We start from the raw sequence: 22,427 nt of genomic DNA on the forward strand, positions 1-22,427 counted from the left end.
CTAGGCAATTTCATCACTGAAATTCAGAACACTGGAAATAAAAAGAAGATCCTTTAAACTTTGGATGACAAGGAGAACTTGGTCACATTGAAGGAAGTGGGAATCAGAATAGTAAATAACTTTTCAACAGCAACTCTGGAGTCTAAAAAAAAACAATGGAACAATGGTTTCAAAAGTCTGAGGGAAAATGTAGTTTGGAATTGTATATGTGTATGGGTCCAAATGATCAAGAGTAAGAGTAGAAGAAAGGCTACTTATATACCATTATACTTTAACTTCTTATATATTTTTCTTAAGTATAGAAAAATTTAATTCTTATATAAAAACTTTTACTCTCTATATACTTTTTTTTTTCCCCATGAAGCTACTGGAAGAGCCGCCAGAACAAATGAATACACCAAAAGATAAGACAAGGAACGCAAGAAACAGGAGCTCCAATGTGAGAGAAAGGCAGTAGGACTTGGTAGGAGGATGATAAAAAGAAACACCAGGATGAAAGCTGTGTAGAAGGTCAGGGCAGAGCTGGAACACGTAGAACTCTCTCAGAGATTTACAGGACAGGACAGTTGAGTGTTTAGTATTTAGAGGAGATTCATACCCATGGAAGAGAGTTTGGGGATGAATTAGTGAAAAGTAGTAAAAAAAAATATGTAAAAATCAAGACATTCATTAACTCTAGAAGAAACCAAGTTTTATAGGAAGCATAAGAGCATGCCAAGTGAATCAAGAGTTAAGAGAGATACATGTTGTTGAAATAATATAAACTCTGAATATTAATATCGGTAAAAGATAGGTTATATTAATATTGGAAGTACCAGAAAAGGGAGATGTGTGGGTTGTGAGTGTGCATTTGGGGAAGGCTTGTAAAAGAGTGCTAAATCTTTTACTTTCCACAGTGGAAAGCCAATATATAAATGTCTACAATGTCCTCTACCTCTTTCCTCCCCTCAAAAACTCAAGGAGTAGAAGCAAAAACATTTTACTTAGAGAGATGAAAACAAGTAGTACCAAATATCAAAAGAAGCATAATAGCTGAAAGCATTTTTTGTGTGAGAAGCAGGGATATATGGTAAAGGACAGGGAGCCACAACTTTATATAATTCCTGTGAAATGATCTGACTATTTAAGCCAATTGCATATATTAGCTTTGACTACAAAGAAAATTAGAACTAAAAGAGCTAAAGACATTTAAATCCCTATTATTTTGTCCTCAGGATATGATAGTTAAAATAAATGCTTACAGTGGATGTGTACACTCCTGAATATTGCACATTCTTCTAATAGGTTTAGGCTTTTTGTTGACTTCACAGAAGCTGCGATGAACCATTTTATTATCACTTTTCCTACGGCATCCGTATTTAGTGTACTGGAAACCTGGAAAAGGAAATGCATTTCTTTGGATTTAATCACTTATTCATTCTGTTATATTTAATCATTCATTCATTCATTGAACAAATATTTACTGAGTGCATAGAACAAGCCAGGCACTGTTCTAGGTGCTGAAAGTACAGAAGTGAATTAAATAAACAAAAATTCTTAACTGTTCAGAGCCTACATTTAATAAATATTGCAAATTTATAAAATAACAACTGCACACTTGCTAATAAACTAAATTTTGAATATACACAGTCTAGTGTGGGGGACAGATTTGAAAAAAACGACTGTGACAATACCCAGTGATTTGGGCTATTATAGAGCAATATGAATATTTTACTGTAGGGGGCATCAAAGGAACACAAAGGGGAAGGAGGAGGAGCAGGGAATGCTTACAAGACCAGCACTTCCTTGAGCAGAATCGTGAAGTTCAAATAGTACTGTGGAAAGGGAATGAGACAGAATAATACTCCAAGCAAAGGAAACAACATATAGAGAAATACAGGTCTCTTTGAATGACTCAAGTTTCATGTGTGAAGGGCATGGAAGATAGGAAAAGATCTCATCTTAAAAGGCTTGAGTGCCAGACAAGTGTTTGGACTTTATCCTGGAGATCACAGGGAGTTATTGACAGTCTCTCCAACCACCAACATTGACATTTGTAAATAATTAATTTTTATGTTGAAAAATTTCAAACCTAAAAAAAATTGTAAGGGAAACAAAATAAACATTTGTATGCTTTGCATATAGATTAACCTTGTTTACCATGTCACCATATTTGATATATATATGTAATATATTAATTATAATGGTATAATATATAATTAATATATGATATTTAAGTAAAATTTTGCTGAACCATTTAAGTTGCTGACATCTTGAGCCTTCACTTCTAAATACTTCAGTGTATCATTCATAACAAGCATATTCTCTTATATAACCACACTATAATTCTTAAAATTAGGATATTTAATTCAGAGAAATACTATTTCTAATATATAGACCATATTAAAATTTGTAAATTGTCCCTATAATATTCTTCATAGCAATGTTTTTTCCAATCAAGGATCATACATTGTATTTAGTTGTCATGGAATTAATCAGGAATCATTTCTGAATCTCTTTTTATCTTTAATATTTTTGAGATGTACAGACTAATTGTTTTGTAAAATGTCCCATAATTTGAATTTATTTAATAGCCTCTTAATGATTAGATTCATGTTATTCACGTTTAGCAAGACTACAATGTAAATTTATGTTGTGTCTTCAGGGCAACACATTAGGAGACTAAAGGATTTGAATCAGGGAAATAACATAGTTCTATTCATTCATTCATTCATTCATTCATTCATTCATTCATCCATTCATTCAAGATTACCCTGGAAATAAAGTGAAGAAAACCAGAGTTAGTTGACTAAAGTCTTTTGCAATAGTCTTCCCTTCCAAAATTGTGAAGGAGGCCTGGTGAGGAAGGAATAGATGTAGCAGGTATTAAAAAGGTGTTTCTGACAAATCTTGTGACTAAGTCAATGTTGAGGGTGCAGCAGAAGGAAGGATTCAAATTAATAAGCATCATGTAATGGATAAAGTATCATTTTACATAATTAACTAGAAACATTTTATGTTTCCTCCAAAAAAAATACATCCTTGAATTCATAATTATAAACTAAATGGTTCACCCAGGCATTCTCTACTAGGAATAATTTTTTGTTTTCAATTATTTGGTATCACTATTGTGAGAGCCCTCTCCTTCTCTTGCCTGTTGGGGAGAATTCTGTCTTGGCCAGCTTGGTCCTGGAGCATTTGTTGTTCAAAAGGAGAAGAATGGATGACAGAGAAATGGAAAAACCTGAGAACAGCTTAATGGATTTACTCTCGGAGGGCAGAGAGGCAGCATAATGTAGTAAGAGCATGTACTCAGAAACTAGACCTCTTGGGTTTGTAGCTAATGGTCTGAGCAAATTACTTATCTTCCCTGTGCTTCAGTTTCCCCATCAATACAATGGAGATGATAATAGTAATGACCTCACAGAGGATTGTGAGTATTCATGCATTAGTATATAAAGCTTTTAAAACAATATCTGGTACACGATTCTTTTATTAACACTGATAGAAAATAAATGATAGGCATGGAAAATAAAAGTAAAGAAGAAAGGCAAGCACCAGAGGACACTGAATTTGGGAGTCTGGGAAGAGTAAAGTGATTAAAGGTACCACTGCCTGAATATAAGACAGAAAGAACCCAGGGGGAACGGGCAAGGGGATTTTAAGAAGGTCCACGTGTTATGGATGGGTTTCTATCCTTGGCAGATTCTGAGATTTCAGTAGAAATGCTTTGTATTTATGCTTTAGTTGTTATGTCTGGTATTCTCAGATTGTGGCCTCAGTTAAGACACAATCCTTAGGTCAGAAGCAAGAAGATGAGCTTAATATGAATTACATGGGAATGTAATAAATATGATCAGCTGTTACCTCCACCACAGGGTCGGGAACATTGAGACCAGCTCTTCAAAGCCCATTCAAAAGTGTCTAATTCTTCCTGGATTACATTGTTGTTGTTGATTGTAGGTGCAGAGTCTTCATGGATGATGTACTTATATGTCAGGCTAGAGCGCGTATCATTCTCCTGAGGTATAATCTAACATACACATGAAATAGATATGTAAATCACCCGAGAGTTTAAAATTTTAAATTTGAAAAATTAAAAAAATCAGGATACTTTTCCTAGTGAAACTGGAAGACTTTCAAGTAGTTTCTAAAAATACAGTGTTTTTGTTTCTATCAACTGAAAGTACAAGTGTGCCCTGTTTAAGAAAAAAAAATGCAAACATATAAAACTTTGACCATTGAAAGTATAAAAATACATACAATAAGGAGTAAGGATTTGTATTATAAAAAATAGTAGCCTTACAATAAGATTCACTAAAAGTTTCATTGTTATATATCTCCTTAGTGCATTTAAAAGTTATTCTTTAAAACAACTGTTTTCATATGATGATAAATAAAGATCCCTCCAGAAAATACATACATTGTGGAAAAATACAAGAGAAATGGAAAATCATCCATAATTCCACTAACCCAGAGAAAACTGAAGTCATATCTATTATTTTGGGATATAATCACAAGGTATTTTCATATTTTGTGTGTGTGTGTGTGTGTGTGTTTATGCGTGTGCATATGCGCGGACACACATACATTTCTGGACTTGCTTATTTCACTTACTATGTTACATACATTTCCCAAGTCCATAAATATTATTTGAAAACATAATTTTAAATGCCAGTATAGTGTTTAAGCCTAAAAGTAGTATGTATTATTTAACCATGTACTTACAATAAATATTTGCATTGATTAGAATCTGTCTCCACCTTTGTGGTGATTTCTGATTTTTCCTTAGGGGGCTACAGGGTACAAATACTTTTTACAGTTCTTATAATGGACTGGTAAATGGCCTTTCAGTATAATTATATGAGTGAAATAGAGCTTGTGATCTCCAATCATTCAAACTCAACAAGATTTTGATCAATATGCATTTTTGCAATAATACTATCTAACCTATGGAACAGAAGACAGTTCAGAAATAAACCCACGTACATTTAGACAATTAATTTTTGATATAGATGAAAAGATAATTTAACGAAAAGGCAATTCAATGGAGAAGGAACAGTGTTTCTCAACAAATAATGCTAGAACAACTGGAAATTGTGATGGCTTTAGAAAATGTGTCCACAAATCCTTGGATACTTCCCCCTCCATAAGTGGAGGTTAATTCCTCTTTCCTTCAGTGTGGGCTGGACTTGGTGATGTGCTTCTAGCAAACACACAACAGCAGAAGTGATAGGATGCCACTTTCAAGATTAGGTTAAAAAAGACTGACTCCTGTCTTGGTTGCTCTCTTTCACTTTCTTTGTCACTTGAATCACTTGGTCTAGTGGAAACCAGATGCCATATGATGAGGAAACTTAAGCAACCTATGGAAAGGCTGACATAGTGAAGATTCCAGGCCCATGAGCCAGCACAAGAAAAACTTGGGAGCAATCTTCTGAGGCCTTCCAATAGCCACGTGACTGAGCTGGTAAGCAGATTGCCACAGCTGACAGCAACCTCATGAGATACCCTGAGCCAGCATTAGCCAGCTCAGCTGCCCCCAAATACCTGAGCCACAGAAACTATGAGATAATAAATGCTGCTTAGTGTTTAGCCACTAAACTTGGGGTAATTTGTTATGTAGTAGTAGATAATATTTACATCTATATGCAAAAATGTGAACCTAATATATCATACAAAATTTATGTAAAAATTAACTAAAAATGGTTCATAAACCTGAATGTAAAATGTGAAACTATAACCTTTGCAAAAAAAAAAAAAAAAAAAAAAAAAAAATTTGACTCTGGATTAGCCAAAAAATCTTATGTAACACCCAAATCTTAATCCATAAAAGAAAAAAATGATAAATTGGACTTCAGTAAAGTGAAAATATTTTGCTCTGTGAAAGACTAAAAGAAGGAAAAGAAACTATAAACTAGAAGAAAATATTTGGCAAATCACATATTTCATATAGGACTTACATCAAGCATCAAGCATATATAAAGAACTCTTAAAACTCAACAACACTACCAAAAAAACAACCTATTTTAACAATAGGCAAAAGATTTGAACAGACACTTTACCAAAAAGAAGTAATTTTCAAAGGAAAAAAGAAGACTTGGACTTGAGTGGGAAAATTTGATTTTAGATTAGTACAATATTTTTATAGAGTCTAATAAATAGTTGTATACAGATTCCAACAATATTTTTCAAATCAAGTAGATGTCTTCTGCTTTCATCCATGAGGGAATAACAGAGGAGCCTTCCTGATATTAAAAACAATAAAACTGGATAGAATTATATGAGGGAACTTTTTTTGGCAGAGAATAATGTAGCAAAGGACAATGATTCCTGAGAGAGGAGAAATGCCAGGTCCGGGCTTCCTGACAAGGCCAGGTTCTGTGCCGTTCTGGATCCTGGCACAGGGAGCAGGAGCCTCAGCCAAGACAGCAGCTTCACTGAGCTGAGGAGATGGAGAGCAGAGTTTGGAATTCACAGAGCAGGGTACTAAAGAAGAGGGGCTACGTAGAGGGGTGGCCCAGAAGGCTGCATGGGTCCTAGGCTGAAGGCTGGTCTGTGCATACCCAAGCCAAGATACCATGCTATCTACCAATGAGTGTTTGTTCCGAGTCTGGGAGCAGGACAGAGATACTCGAGGTCAGACAGGCCTGAGAGACACAGGAGTTTTCATCCAGCCAGAGTCCAGAGGCCTCATTAACATCTCAGGTGTTCAGTTAAAGCACCAAAAGAGCCATATCATAAGAACAGGACAAACTGAAATAGATCAACCCTAGTGAAGAATAAACCCGGCCTACAGGATAAGAAGGAATTGACAATGACTTAACTGCCAGCCAGAACAAAACCCAACAGCCTATAGGAAGCAATATAAATCAAATGCCACACAACTTACCATCTATAATGTCCAGTGTACAATAAAAAAGATTGTAAGAAGCAGGAAAATGTGACTCAAAAAAAAAAAAAAAAAAAGCAGCCCATGGAAGCAGGATTTAAGGAAACATGAAGACACAGGACTTAAAGGAAAAGTTAGACATAACGAGTAAAAATATATGGAAATCTCAGCAGAGAAATAGAAATAATTTTAAAAAATGGCAATTCTAGAAAAGTATACCATCTGACAGAAAAAAATTACTAGATGGACTCAACAATGTATTGGAGGCCACATAAGATACAATCAGTGAGTTTGAACACAGCTCAAAAAAATTATCCAGTCTGAAGAACAGAAAAAAAGTTTATAAAAGCATGAACAAAGCCTAAGAGACGTATGGAACAATTTCAACTGGTTTAACATACATGTAAATGAGTGCTAGGAGTAGAGAAGTGAGAGATGGGAGAAAAAACAAACAAACTTGAACACATAATGGAAATCTAACCCAAATTTGGTGGAAAACTTCAACTTACAGTACCAAGATGCTTGGTGAACTCCAAGCTGGATACATACAAAGAACATCATAAGCTAAGCATATCACAGTCAAACTGCTAAACAAACAAAACAAAATGATAATGAAAAAAATCTTTAAAAGCAGTCAGAGAAAATGGACTCTTTAAATACAGAGCAACAATATAAATGAGGTTGACTTCTCAACAGAAATGATAGATCTAGAAGACAGATTATATAAATGAGTCAAAGATGGATTCTGTATACTGGCCCCGAGGTTGTTTATTTCTTCACCGCAGGCAGAGTCCCTTTAGCTCAAAAGCCTGCTAGCATCAAAAGCAAAATTTTATATATCCAGTTGTTTTAAATGTACGTCAAACAAGTATGTTATTAGCCACGTAGAGGCTGCTTGCTTTGGATCCCTCAGTGACACTGCACCCAACATCTGCTAACTGTAAATAAGACTGTGGTTCTAAGGAACCCACACTGCTGTTGCTGCTCTTTGAAGCTCTATGACCCAGAGACTCTCCGCTGCGTGGCTGAGTGACATCACCTAGCACACAAACTCCTTCTCCAGTCTCTTCTCTCCAGGAGTTCCCTTTCCTTTCTCTCTTTTTGGATTGTGGTTCTACATGCAAACCTGCTAAGAGGTCACCAACAAAGCTTGTGCATGCTATAGCCACCTCATGGTGACATCTACCGGGGGTGCCAAAAAAAAGTGTATACACATTTTAAGAGATGTTATCTATGCTCAAGCTGTAGTTCGCTGGTAATTAGAAGTGTCTGGGCACTGATGGTAACCATTTTGAGCACCTCTTGTAACTGCAGAAGTCAAACGTGACTTGTATTCATCTTTTGTTGTCAGTATATATTATTACAATTACTATAGTTTTTTCCTTTCTTAAAATGTGTACATATTTTTTGGTACCCTCTGTATTTCCTTGATCAGCCCTGAAATTCCTTGAACTTCCTACGACAATGTAAAAAACATCTTTAAAGTGCTAAAAGAAAAGAAACACAAAAACTAGTAACCAAAAAGTTTGTATCTAGTAAACATACCCTTTAAGAACGGGCTGACAAAAAGATATTTTCAGATAATTGAAAGTTGAGAGAATTCATTGCTAGCACACATACCCACACTACAAGAAATGCTAAGGGAAGTTCTTTATATTGAAGGTAAATGATATTAGATGGAAAATCAGATTTACAGGAAAAAATAAAGAGCATCAGAAATGGTAAATATGGGGATAAGTATAAAACTCAATTTTTTTTCTTGTCTTAACAAATAACTAAATACAAAAGTCAAAAAAAGATGACTAAAGTCAAAAAATCACAGTACTGTTATTGGGTTTATGATGTATATATAATACAATATGTGACAAAGTTGCACAAATAGTGGAGAGGGGCAGATAAATGGAATTAGAAAAAAACAAGAAAGTAAATAGTGTTCAAGGTCAAAGTATTTTTCAGATAAATTACAAAGTTAAAAACTAAACCAACTACATAATTAGCCTGTAATGCCACATACCAAAACAATAACAGGATCATGTAAAGGTCCATCTGTGTGAAGAGTTTCAATGTCATCTTCAATGTTATAATCCCATTCCACACCAAGATCTATGAAGGTCCGCGACTTGGCTTCTTCCCCTTTGCCATTCAAAATATAGTGGCCTGTAGCCTGGTTCTTAATAGCTAAAGGAAGCAAAATGAGTAACTTGCAGACATTTTATTTGATCACATTACAGCTTTGATGTTCCATAGTAAGTCTATCCCTTTCTATAAATCAATGACTGTTTATTAGCAACAAACCAATCAAAACGAGTGCTAATTCTGATATGAGTACCATTTTCTTTATTAGGCATTCAAAATCCTCAAGAAGCATTCCTAACTATTCAAAAACAACAGCAAGATGGTTGCATAGAAGACAAAAATTAGGAAATGTTCCCATTTGAAAACATTGTCAAAGAGGATAACTGTTTCTAACTCACTCATCCTATACATGTCCTCAGAAACCTGGGACTATTTAGAAAACAATGGATACTTCTATAATAATCAGTACAAATCATGTATGCTAGTTCAGCATATAATGTAATGGCTTCTTTACTTTACTGCGTATCTCTTTCAAATTAAATATTTATAGGCACCCAATATAGTTGAACTAATTATTAGGCCAACAATTAGATCTTAAATTGTAAAAATTCCAAGGCCACATTCCCTACTACATGCTAGAAAAAAGCTGTTTACTGGTGATAGAAGTCTTAATGTATTATAGACTTACTATATATCAGAAAATAAAATGCTTTCTCTAATGGATAAAAAAAATAACAAATGGGATTTTAAAGTTTGGAGGTGTTTATCAGCATATAAATATGTTAGAAAATAAAATTTCTTATTAATACCATTACTGAAAATGAGGAATTTCAGTTAAATACATTTATTCTTCTTGAGCTTTCAAACTAGTCTATTTTCCTAACATAATAATCTGAATTCTAGGATGAAAAATAAGTAATTTTAATTACCAGGAAAAAAAACACACACAAAACTGGCTGACTGCTAGACTGTTATAGAATCTAGTAGTGAATATAGTTTAAATACTAAAAAAATTCTATATAATACCATAAAACAATTCATTTTTTAAGTCACACATTTAGGAAATCAACTTTCTACAAATTTTCATGGGGTTGACAGATGTTTTAGTTTCAGAAATCTTCTTAGTGCTTTAATAGGTCAAGGAATATGTGACAGTTATGTTTACACCTGTATATACACTTTGAATATGAACCCCTTTAAAGTGTCATTTCTACATGATCCTCTCATAAAGGAAAAAAAAGGATCTTTTGGAAATTATAAACAGCCATGCAAATGGATCTGCATGTGTCAGTCAATAACTAGACACATAGCAGATATTAGGAAAATTTTCACTAGACTAATAAAATTGATATGTGGTAGCTTTTCAGTCAAGAACTTAAAATGCAATAAAAGTAAGGAGAGGCATACAGTATAGCATCAACTGAAATATCAGAACTAATTTGTCAACATAAATATGGCAAATTTTTCTGATATTATTCCTTAATTTAGTGCATTTTAACATATTTATTTTTCTTATTCCCTTATGCAGAACAAAAATGCATAACAAATACAAATTTGCCACATGATTTTTTTCTTTACTAAATAATAACTAATCCAGGTTTCAATAAGAATTAAAGCTCTATTTTTCAATATTTCTTGTTTTAAACAAAGAATAGTTGGGAGAAATGACCAACAAAAATCTCACAATAATACATTTATATATAATTTGAATCTTGCATATCTATATATACATCTATACATATATCTATCTATAGGTAGATACATAGATAGATAGATAGATAGATAGATATGATTTCTTGACATTTCCATGTTTAAGTCTATGTTAAAGCAGAGCCAGAAGACAGACACACTTACCAAGAATATGAGGAGAAGCCTCGTCTTCTTGGATTAACACATGTCTAGCACCAGGGGGTATATCAAACATCTTAAGGTACCCTTTGCATGTGTGGTAAATATTGGAGGAAGCAAAGGAGAAAAAAAGCAACAACCGTGGTTAGTCAGGCATTACATTCTTACTGCTCCTGCATGCAGAAGAGGGCATCCATAAACCGAAAGAAGCAGTTTCAGAACAGAAATTAACTTCAAAGCATTGGTAGCTTGTGTGACATCTCGCATGAGATTAGAAAAACACTTTTTTATTTTTTTTAATTAAAGAGGAAGAAAAGAGTTAATCTTGTTTCTAACCTATCAGCCATTCACCTTGTGTTGACCTACGAATTATGTCAACAATAATTCAGGCAAATACTGTACTTTTATGTGATTTCAGTTTTCTAAACCACCTTTCTGAAGTGGGACCAGGTTTTGGAGTACAGGGTTGGTAAACTTCTTGAGATATTTTATCTGTCTATATATAATTTTAAGAGCGTAAATGGTGAGTTTAGATAGCTAATTTTTTAATTAATGAAATATCTTTATGTTTACAAGCTTGCTTTATTCTAAAGAAATTAAAAAAACATAGTGAGCAGCTTTCATTTTTCTTGTGGTCAGTAATTAATTTTAAAGCTTTCAACAAGTTTTATAATGAGAATGTTTTAAAATATCAGGGATGCCAAAAAATGTATAAAAATGGACACTTTGGTCAACGTTGCTCAAGCAGCAGTTCACCATCATCAGAAGTGTCTGGACGTTGATGGTAACCACTTTGAGCACCTCTTGTAATTGCAGAAGTCAAAAGTGACTTGTATTCATCTTTTGCTATCAGTATATATTATTATAATTTTAACACAATTTTTCCTTTTTTAAAATGTGTATACATTTTTTGGCACCCTCTGTATATGTTGTAGATTTTACTGAACGATTTGGTTGGAAAAGATCTGCAAGCTATGTTGTACATTGCCTTTACATGTACCCTAACCTCAATCTTCCAATGCAAAAATAATACAATCTATACAATTAATGGGTTTTAAAATCATATGTTAACCCTATTACAGTCAATGTCATACACAGCAAACCTTAGTATTATCAAATGTCCTAAAGATTATCTTAAGATCATTTAGAATTAAGATCCCAACTATGAATCAACAATTGTCAGGGCAAATAGAGAAATCAAGTGTTATATCTCATTTCCATCAAAATAGATGAAAAGACTGCTATGAGTTGGTAGTTGATGAAGTTAGGTTATAACTACATAAGATTCCTTATCTTTTCACTCTCTTTTCATATATCTTTGAAATTTTCCATAATAAGTTTTTTTTTAAAAAAAACACAAAACAATACAAATATAGGAAGATGACACCTTATATGATGAAATATCCAATTCATAAACTATATGATCAGTATTGACAGAAATTCAGTTATAAACACAAAGTTGCTGATGGAATCAGAAATAAAAACATGTTTGTCATTTGTATATGGACAATTAATATCTACCTATGTGTAGATTTACCCAACTTTTTCACAATATTGATTAGTGGCTTAACTAAATGGAACAGTCATTTTGGGGTCAAGGTGTTCAACATCTGAGCCTGGGTCAAGTACAGTACATGAAAGGTACCATGTTTGCCTGAGTGTGCGATGGCTAGGAGGAACATGCTAAGATGCCAAGGACAGCAAAACAGCTTGATGCCATTTATGGATGCCCATCTTTCTGCAGTTTGCTACAACTTACCCAGGACGTTTTTAGCTTCCCTTGTTTCAGCAAGAGAAATATTACGAGCTCCTTTGGGTAAAGTGAAGGCGCCTCTTGTCTTCCCTTAAATAGAACGTCTTTAATTAGTAGAGGTTTCATGTTTATCAGTCTTGCTGTTTCATTGACTATACAATAAGCTATATATATTATTAGGTAAGATATAAAATATGTTTTGTAATTTTATATGTTGAAGTCAAAATGCATTTATAATAGTTAGCAAATGCCAATAAACTGTTAATAGTCAATGAAAGTAAGACTAAGCGTGAATGAGAAATGATATAGGTGATTTGAAGTTGAATACTTGCAGATTTCATTTTCCAGCAACTTCAATTCTTTATGGCACCTCTTGCTTAAATGTTTCCCTGTTGGAAAAGGTTAATTAGTCTATTGAATGACTATGATAACAGCATTAGTGCAAAGAAATGGATGTTAGATTTTCTTCGAGTAGTTTGAATCTGTATGACTGACGAAAGCTTTCTTCTGTTCTTCTGACCTTGATTCACAGGTTTAGTATAAATTTTGAAGTATCTGAAAAAAAGTACCACTACCTCATATTACACATAATATAGAAAAAGATGATTATGTCAAGAATTTTTTTCTTTACATTAATTCACTCTGGAAATAAAATGAATTATTTAACACCTAAAATAATAATACACAACTGCAACAAAGCACACTAAATCATTTCATAAGATGGAAAGAAGTACATTTTACTCCACCAAAACCATTATTTATATATATATACAATTCTAAACCTGTTTGCTTTATTAAAATAATATAATCAGCCAGAAATGGTAATAATTGCCTTTTAACAGTTTTTAATGTACAAAACATAGTAAACATCACATGGGAATAGCAATACTCAGTAACTAGAGTAGGGAATGCCTAAGAAAAACACACTAGACTGGCATCACCTAGCTCTGCTCCCCTAACTATATCAAAGAGCAAAGCGGGTATTGTGGAATTGGCTTGAGTTGTGTAGCTGAGGTATAACGATAATAAAAAGAACTAAGAGAATTATTCCATTTGTTTGAAGACCAAATTTTTTTACTTTCCTTTCCTCTAAAAGGGAAAATTACTACCATGACACTGTCCTCGAAGTAAATCAAATCTCTTTGCTTTTGTTTGTTTTATTTTGTTTTCAGTCATTCTATAATGGACTGCTGTACACCGACAGTGCTTTGGATGGTATAAGTTTCTCAAAGGAAGCACCACATCAAATTTATCTTTAAATGCTGAATTCCCAGAAACATTTGTGCAATAAATGCTTATTGAATAGATGAATAACATTTGTTACAAACTCAATTATTTAGTAATAAATGTATCCAAATATTTTATGAAATTTCCAATGAATAATTATGAAACTACTAATTTTTTGCATAATATTAGTGTTTTTGTACATCTGTTGAATCATTACTATACACCTAAGACCAGGTCATTGACTATCTAGCAAGCACAAAAGTTCACACATATTAGCAATTATTTCCTGGGTGTTTTTAAGGTTGTACCTCAGTTTTGTTTAATTAAAAAAAAACTGTAAAAATTATGTAAAATATGGACCCTAGATTTATAGATTTATAAACAGGATAAACATGTTCACTTTTAAAATAAAAGAAGCAAAATGAATGTAATATCTTAAGTTGTACATAAAGTTTTCTGATATTTTAAACTTCTGATCAACAATTTATATGCAACAGAAAATTCAACATAAGCCTCAATCCTACTAATTGGGTCTAATGCATTTTATTAAAAACACAAAATAAAACATTTTAGGTAGCTACTATAATTGATATTGATTTTATTTGTTCCTTATCAAAGTTTAGTAGATACTCTTTTTGTCATGTATGCTATAGACTATGAATTTAAAGGTTTTTAATAGTTCCTTAAAAGATAATCTAAATAAAAATAATCAGCAGCTAATTTTTTGTTATGTTTATAGGGAAAATGCTGCATTCCTAAAAGAGGAAGTCACAAAGAGTCACAAATCAGAGAGGATACTAAATTCAAGAGAGACTTCATCTTACCAAGCTTCCTGGGAGTTCTGGTAAATGTCCCCTTCACAGTCCGACAATGGGAATTATCTCCTCCACACACACCACACTTATCCTCAACCTTGTTGGAACCGATTTCTTTATCGCAGCCCACTTTCTGGGGAGAGAAGATGTTAAATGTGGCTAATTTCAATGTGCCAAGAAAAGGTCAGCTTCCTAGAGAATGATGATTCATTTGTTTTAATCAGTAGCCCAAAGTCTGGCAGTCTGCCCCAAACTTGCGGTCTAGCTCTGATTTATGATACCTCAATCTTTTAAAGAACTACTGTGTAATCAAATGACTTGTACTATAGATTAAATCGTACCCTATGATAAACTTCCCCCAGACTAATAACCATCATGGATAGTCATCATCATCAAACATTTATCAAGCACAGATGTTCAAGGTGATGCTGAGCAGACAAAAAGTAAGATGGTGCTTTTCCCCTGTTGCTCTTATATTTATAAAGATGAATAATAAAATAGTGACCTGCATATTAGGACAAGCTTTACAACTTGGTTAGGGATGGAAGACAAATCTTCACCAAAGTGGTATAGACTATCTTAGGGCCCTGAAGGAATAGGGAGTGTGGAAATGCATTTCATAAATACAGAGCAATTCAAACAGAGCCATGGAAGTTGTACATTCATGGAAAGTGGGTTCAGAGAACAATACTTAAATGAATGGAAAGTTAGTGTGGTATGACAGGGGAAGAAGAGTTAAAGATTTGCAAAGCACAGGCGGTGAAAGGCCCTGAGTATCAGGAAGAGTTTGCATTTTCACATTAACTTAGCAGGGAACTACTTAAGGTTTCCTGAGCTGGGGTAGGTCCTTTTTGTAAATCAGTATAATGTAATGACACTTCATACAATGACACATGATAAATTTGGGGTGCGAGTGGGCAGAGAAAATAACAACACATCCATTGACTGCACTAGATTCTGTGGGAGGTGAAAGATGGACAAAACACAGATTCTACTTTCAGGAAAATATTAGTTCAACTATGAGTCATCCACATACTTAAGATTCATTAATATAACACTTGTTCTCAAGTGAAAAGGAATCAAACAAGAGCGATGTGTTCTAAAGTTAATAAGGGTAATTTCATATCAATTTAACATGATATGTGAATATGAATAAAAAAATAAACTGCATTAAAAAAGATTAAATGGGGCAAACACCAGTTTTTGCATGTTCACTACTTTTGTTCACATATGAAATTCAGTGTTTAAACTTAGAATCAATTGGAAGGTGAGAAAAGGAGAAAGAGGTTTCTATTGTCTCTTAAGCAAAAGATAAAACACATCTAACATTGAATTTTTTTAAAAAAAAGACTTTGTATTTTAATAGCAGATGGGTACTAGTAAAATACTCAAAACAAAGGCATTGCTCCCAAGTTGTATTCACAACCTACAGACATCAGAGTAATGTAGGAAAAGCATTTTGGCTGGAAATTAGGAAAACTATACAAATCCTGATTCTGCCAGTGAGCAAAGTTTATTTTATTAAGTGCAGTTTTTCCCAGAGTTAGTTCAGCTACTGAACTATTCATACCTTCTCATGATAATGTGATTTCACAGATAAGAAATAGCTAAAAATTTTTGAAAATATGCAGCTGAACAATAGAAGTAGAATTGCGTAATACTGTAGGGAGCTTTTGGGAGAAGCAGTTTTAACTCACCACACACTCGCCGCGCACACATATGCTGTATGGATCTTTGTAAGAACAGCGCGTTCCATCATGCACCAGCTGTTTCATATAAGCAACATCGCCAGTCTCTTTGGATTGACAGTAAAGATGGCATCTTTTCTTGGCTGCGTAAGATGGAGGGCTAAATCAATTATTTACATAAAATGATATATCTGAACAGTATAGCTTATTTTATTTTTAAAATACAAAACACAAAGATTTCCTAAAAGCAAAATATGGTATAATAAAGTAAAGAGGAGGGGAAAAGTATGTTTCTTTGGCATTTGTTTTAACTAAGGTGACTATATGATTTAACATTTAAACGAGGATGCTTTTGAGAGGGAAAGGGGCTCTATTATTAATACTAAGTACACAGGGACAAGAGTTATATGCTGGGACTATCATCACAGGCAAATCCGGCTGTACGGCAACCCTAGATTTAAGCACTGCTCTTCAATAAACTTTAATTCAGAACCAGTTTAGTTTTAGGGACACATAGAGCACTGGAAGGATTTATCTTTTTTGACTTCACGACTTAGTATAGTTTTTGCCACTTCTAGGATCTTAGTAATTAAATTTAGCATAATTTATGTGACTCACTTCACCAAAATAGATAAAAATAATGCATTTCTTCTAAATGCATTGCAACTTTGATTCCCAACATGGATGCATCCTTCCTTTAAAACAGCTTTTAAACGGAACTCAGCAGAGTATTATATCACATAATAATCATGTAACTATTTTCTCTTATTCACCCAAATAAGAAATATAGTGAGAAGTTTCCATTTGAACATATTTAACTGAAAATTCAGGAGTAAGAAGTGAAACATTAAAGGGAATTTCCAAGTGTATTTTTTTAGCAAGGAGTGTACAATACAAAAGTAAAAGGTTACAAAGTGCCTGCTATTATTAAATAATGGTCTTTTTCTTGTGCCTGACTCCACTGTAAAAGAACTATATTTTTGTCCACTTATTCAGAAAGGAGAGATCACAATATTCCAAAAACATTTCCTAGTAGAGGGAATTTATTTGGATGAGAAAACTGTTTTGTTTGCTTTCTCCTGGTTGTGTTGTTTGCCGGGAACTGAGGCACAACTCTCACTTCTCCACAGAAAGGAGCACATTAACCTTATTTTTGGAATTCTGGAAGGACTTACCCCGACAAGCACCAAGTGTTCTAAGTTACCAAGTAGGGATCAACAGTCCAAGGGATTGATGTATACAGAGTGTAAACCCTAAGTAACCATCCATACTGGGGGTAAAGAGCGGGTGTCTACTCACAGTCAGGATGTTCGTAGGGCAGCCAGTGGTGCTTGGTGTTCTGGTATTCAAAGTGGGAGTTACGCTGTTGGCACTGCTGTGCTCTGAAGTCCTCAAAGTGTTTTTGGCATTCTTCTGTGTTACAAAGCTGGTACTCAAAATTAACACCAGGACAATCCTGACCACCATTGATAGGCCTAAAGAAAAGACAACATTTAAAAAGGACTTCTGGCTCTCATCCAGCAGTTGAAGCTTGCAGACACAGTGCTTGAGGGCAGAAAGCCAGAGCTTCTGAGCTGCCAGCACCAAGTGAATGAACTCAGACTTCCTAATTTCAATCCCTTTCCAAAAGCACCATTCTCTCCCAGCTTGCGTGGGAGAGGAGACCCAAAACTCAACTTAAAGCGGCTTTTCAAACGGTATATTTTAAATGCATGGTGAAAGTATATAAAAAAAATACAAAAGATAAAAATGGACTCAGGAAATTAATGTTAACATTTTCTATTGCATTAAACAGGTAGATGCAACCCAAAGAAACTTTCTATCACAGTTCTATGCCTCAGTTTCCTCATGTGTAAAATGAAAATAATAATCCTGTCTTCCTTAGAGAAAAATTGAGAGGATTGAATGAGTTAACATATTTAAAACACTTAGAACAAAGTATGGCTCAGCGTGAACCTTAGCTGCTCTTATTACTATAATTTTCATTGTTTTTGTGACTTTCATTCTCTTCCTGTGAAGACAGATATGTGACACTCAGTCTTTATAAAAGACGTGTTCAGAGCCATCCTGCTCCCAGAGCCACAGGGCTGCTCACATGTTAAATCCTAGACAAGGAAGAATGTCCTAAATGTAATATTTCATTTATTCGTTTTTCCCTTAGAAAATAAATTTTGCCAAGCATGCAAGAGGGATTCAATCAACTTAGTCTGAGTGAACCAATGGATAACTTCCCCCCAACAGCTCCTTGGCCTTCTTTTACCATCTTTCTGTTGTCCCATTCTGAAGCATCCCCCTTCTCGTGAGTGAGTGAGTTAGCATCTGTGGTTGGTGCTGCTTCCGCCCGGACATGCCTGAGCTTCTCACAGTAGATCTCACGGCCTCGCTGCCCAGGCCTTGAGAGCATAGTGATGAGCTTCCCCTGCTCAGGTTCTTAATGTTTCTAAATAGCAATTTCTTCAAAATCTCTGATCGTCACTCAAGCCTCTCATCTTGACCTTGACTACTCTTCACCAGATTGATAAATGGAGATTTACCCAAAAGACACACTTAAATCCGTAGTTTTCATGTGCTGTATTTTACATATGCTTCATGAAACAAAATACTAATAACATTATATTGAAACATTTTCTGGCCTATCCAAAAATAACCAGAATTGCAGGGGTCATACTCACATTGGATTATTGCATTGGCGTGTCCTAAAACGAACACCAGTTCCACACGTCCGAGAACAGGAGCCAAATTTGGTCCATGATCCCCAATTGCCATCTTGTTTTTGTTGATTAGCATTCTTCCACATGCAATGGCCCTTATAGCACCACTTAGGAAAATGACAAAATCATGCATGTGCTAAAACTGAAATAGTTAGGTACGAACCACAAATTGTAAGGCTTCACTGCTTCCCCCACAGGTACAGATGCATTTAAAATTATCCCAAAGCAATTATAACAATAAGATCCCCTATAAAAAGAGTAATTTAGACTTGCATTTTTAAATATAAAGTTAAAATAAAAAAATAACATTCACCCAACAAAGTTTTTAAATGATACGTTTACCAGTGAATATCAAACATAACCAATAAGAATAATTTGAACACCCATTTGCACAGTAGGAAATGTGGAAAATTGGGTTCCGGAAAGGATGATGTAATAAAAGACCATCTGACCAGGAAGTAATTAAATGGGGATTACTAAAACCCTGATACCATAGAGGCACGTAGCTTACAGTGCTCAAAAGGTATTACAATAAAAGTGTTTCTTAAAACTCAACTTTGGTAAATTTAAATATAACACAAATATATTTAGGGAAGCTGGATGTTCTGAGTTGATTTAGAAGATATCTTTTTCATAAAGCAAAAATGAGTCAACTTATTGTTACTCTTGTCTTTTGAGTCAAAAGTTTGTAATACTAAATGTTCCCAAAGTAACACAGTATATGTATAAATGTGTTTAGCAATAGTGTCTAAAAAGTTTAAACATGAATAATAGCAGGTATTATTATTATTATTATTACTATTATGCTTGTAATTCTCATAGCAAGTACAGTTTATACTCATTTGAAATAGAGCATATTTAAAAGAACTAAAAGTTATATAAATATTCTTTGCCAGCTTTTGGTTTCGTCCACAATATCTTATTTCCAAACTAGTCATGGTACTTCAGTTTGAGTTCTTAACATGCCTTTGTTTTAGGATTAGTGATCTTTTCCCTCATGAGTAGCATAGCTTGGCACTTGGACAGTATCTGAGCTTTCAATCCTGACTACAAAACTTGAGATTTAAAAGCTCTGGGCATCTTTCCCCAAGGAGCAAGGCCAAATCTTCTGTATATGCATAAGTTCACCTGACTTTATTTCTGTAAACTTTCACAAGGAGTGGGAAGCCAGCAAGTAAATTAAATCCCATTAATAGGGGCCCAGATATTCTGCTAAGCTGCCACTGGTAGAGGGCTGAATAGTGGTCCCCAAAACGTCAGGTCCTCATCCCTGGAATCTGTGTTACCTTTTTTGGAAAACAGTCTTTGCAGATGTGGTTAAATTAAGGATTTTGAGATGGGGAGGTTATTCTGGATTATCCAGGTGACTCTAAATGCCATCATGTGTGTCCTAATAAGAGAGGAGTAGAGGGAAACGTGCACACAGAAGAGACCGGGCAATTGGAGTGGTGCAGCCACCAGAAGCTGGAAGCGATGAGAACAGATTCTCCACTAGGGCCTCTGGAGAGAGCATGGTTGTGCCCACACATTGACTTTGCCTCAGTGAAACTGATTTTAGACTTCTGGCTTTCAGAACTGTGAGAGAATACATTTCTGTTGTTTTAAGCCACCAAGGTTGTAGTAATTTGTTACAGCAGTCATCGGAAACTAGTACGCAATGTCACTGCATTGCCATAATGAAACCTCATGTACTATCGTATTCATAAAAATGACGATATAGCTGTGTTCATCATTTCCCAGACTTTTGAAGATGATTATTATGCCACATATCTTAAATTTTTAATGTATAAATAGACTCACTTTTCCAGCTGCACATTCAGTCCCATCAAGTGGGGGTCCCTTTTTAGTCTTACAAAAGTAGGGGTTATCAGGATGGCTACACCACAGCTGTTTACATGGGTCAAAGGTTCGGAACTGGAAGAGAGAATCAAAATCTCAATGAAATACAGATGGCAAGACATGTACCAACAATATTTTCTATCCAGTTTCTTTACATCATATTTCTTGGATATTTTGATTTCAACTTAAAGTCAATGTTGTGGCATGTTGAGAAAAAAAAGACTGCCTAAGAATTCCAAGTAGAGAGTCCTTTTTTTCTGCTTTTCTGAAATAACAGTGATAAACAATGATTTGTCTGGGATTTTTTTCTGGTTGACTTTTAACATTCTACGCGCCATTTCTATTTTATGGTTTTCAAATAGACAATATTATAATTGAAAAGTGAGTAATTACTACGAACATTTAAAATATGAGAATTTATTGTAATGGTTTTGCAGCTCTCAAGCTATCAGATAGCTTCTCGCTATCTTTGTAAGTATGAACTATTCAGATATAAACAAAAAAATGCCCATTATAATGAGCTGACTAAAAGCAGGAAATACTTTTCAAAGTTTCTATGTACAATAATGTATTCCAGGTGTAACAACTATTACAATACATTCGTGTATTTTATAAAGTACTTTTCATATATTTGAGCCTCACAAGAATTCATGGCTGAGAAATATGGGTTACTGGGTAAGGCTACAGTTATGGTTACAAGACAGATGGTAATACAGCCAGACTAAAATCTTAGTTTTCTCACTCTAAGAATGTTATTTTGTTGTTGTTGTTTTCCTAAAACACCACATTATAAAATGCAAATGTATGTATAAGTACACATATTTATGTGTGCTCTTAAGTTGTGTGTTCTCTAACTGTAAGAATCTCACCATTCTTTAGGTAGATTTAAAAATATATATATCAAACCCCAGTTTACCCACATGACATTGCCTACATCATTAATTTCCCACATTCAGCCTATGGTCAGAGCTTTTTCTTAATTGATACTCATTTTGGACCACGGTTTTTTGTTCTAATTTCTATTGTTTAATGCAGAAACTGTACTTTTTTTTTTTACAGTAATGACCCAAAGCTTTAGAATATTCAGGTCAACACATTAATGCAGGTAACTAGGAGCTGACAATGTGTAGTTTATAGACAGACCAAATGGCTGTAGATACCTGCATAGGGACGATCTCAAATAGCAGATCAACTTCATTTCAGTACCATGGAATACCTGTTTTTCTTCCTCTACCACATAAAGCTTGCTCCAACATATAAAAACCCGTTTCTCTTGTTCTTATGAACAAGAGCTCGAAATGGACATTTAATGAAACATACCTCTAATCCGAATAGTTATGTGGAAGACTGGCTTTACTAGATTCCACTGAGCATTTACTATGTGCCTGCATTGTGCTAAGCACTTCAGTTACTTTATCAAATTGAATCCTGATGCCAATTCTATGAGCTAAATACTACCATTATACACATATTATGAATGAGGAAACTAAGCCAAAGAGGTTAAATAAGGTGCTCAAAGTCATATATCTAGTAAGTGTCAGATGTCGGCCCTGACAACCTATCAGGCTGACTATGGAGCCCATATTCCTGACCTCTGTG

General features: G+C 34.3%; 1 protein-coding gene across 1 annotated transcript in view; it reads right to left on the reverse strand.

Moving 5' to 3' along the window:
- The window catches only part of ADAMTS3 (ADAM metallopeptidase with thrombospondin type 1 motif 3), a 253,456-nt gene that overhangs the window by 10,502 nt on the left and 220,527 nt on the right, over window positions 1–22,427 (reverse strand). Inside the window, 9 exon segments of the mRNA XM_033106796.1 lie at window positions 1,242–1,374; window positions 3,847–4,012; window positions 8,886–9,049; window positions 10,802–10,882; window positions 14,600–14,723; window positions 16,288–16,421; window positions 17,578–17,753; window positions 18,951–19,096; window positions 20,790–20,903. Of these exon segments, the coding sequence (XP_032962687.1) occupies window positions 1,242–1,374; window positions 3,847–4,012; window positions 8,886–9,049; window positions 10,802–10,882; window positions 14,600–14,723; window positions 16,288–16,421; window positions 17,578–17,753; window positions 18,951–19,096; window positions 20,790–20,903 (1,238 nt within the window).

This window comes from Rhinolophus ferrumequinum, chromosome 5, assembly GCF_004115265.2.
Source record: "Rhinolophus ferrumequinum isolate MPI-CBG mRhiFer1 chromosome 5, mRhiFer1_v1.p, whole genome shotgun sequence".
Taxonomy (NCBI): domain Eukaryota; kingdom Metazoa; phylum Chordata; class Mammalia; order Chiroptera; family Rhinolophidae; genus Rhinolophus; species Rhinolophus ferrumequinum.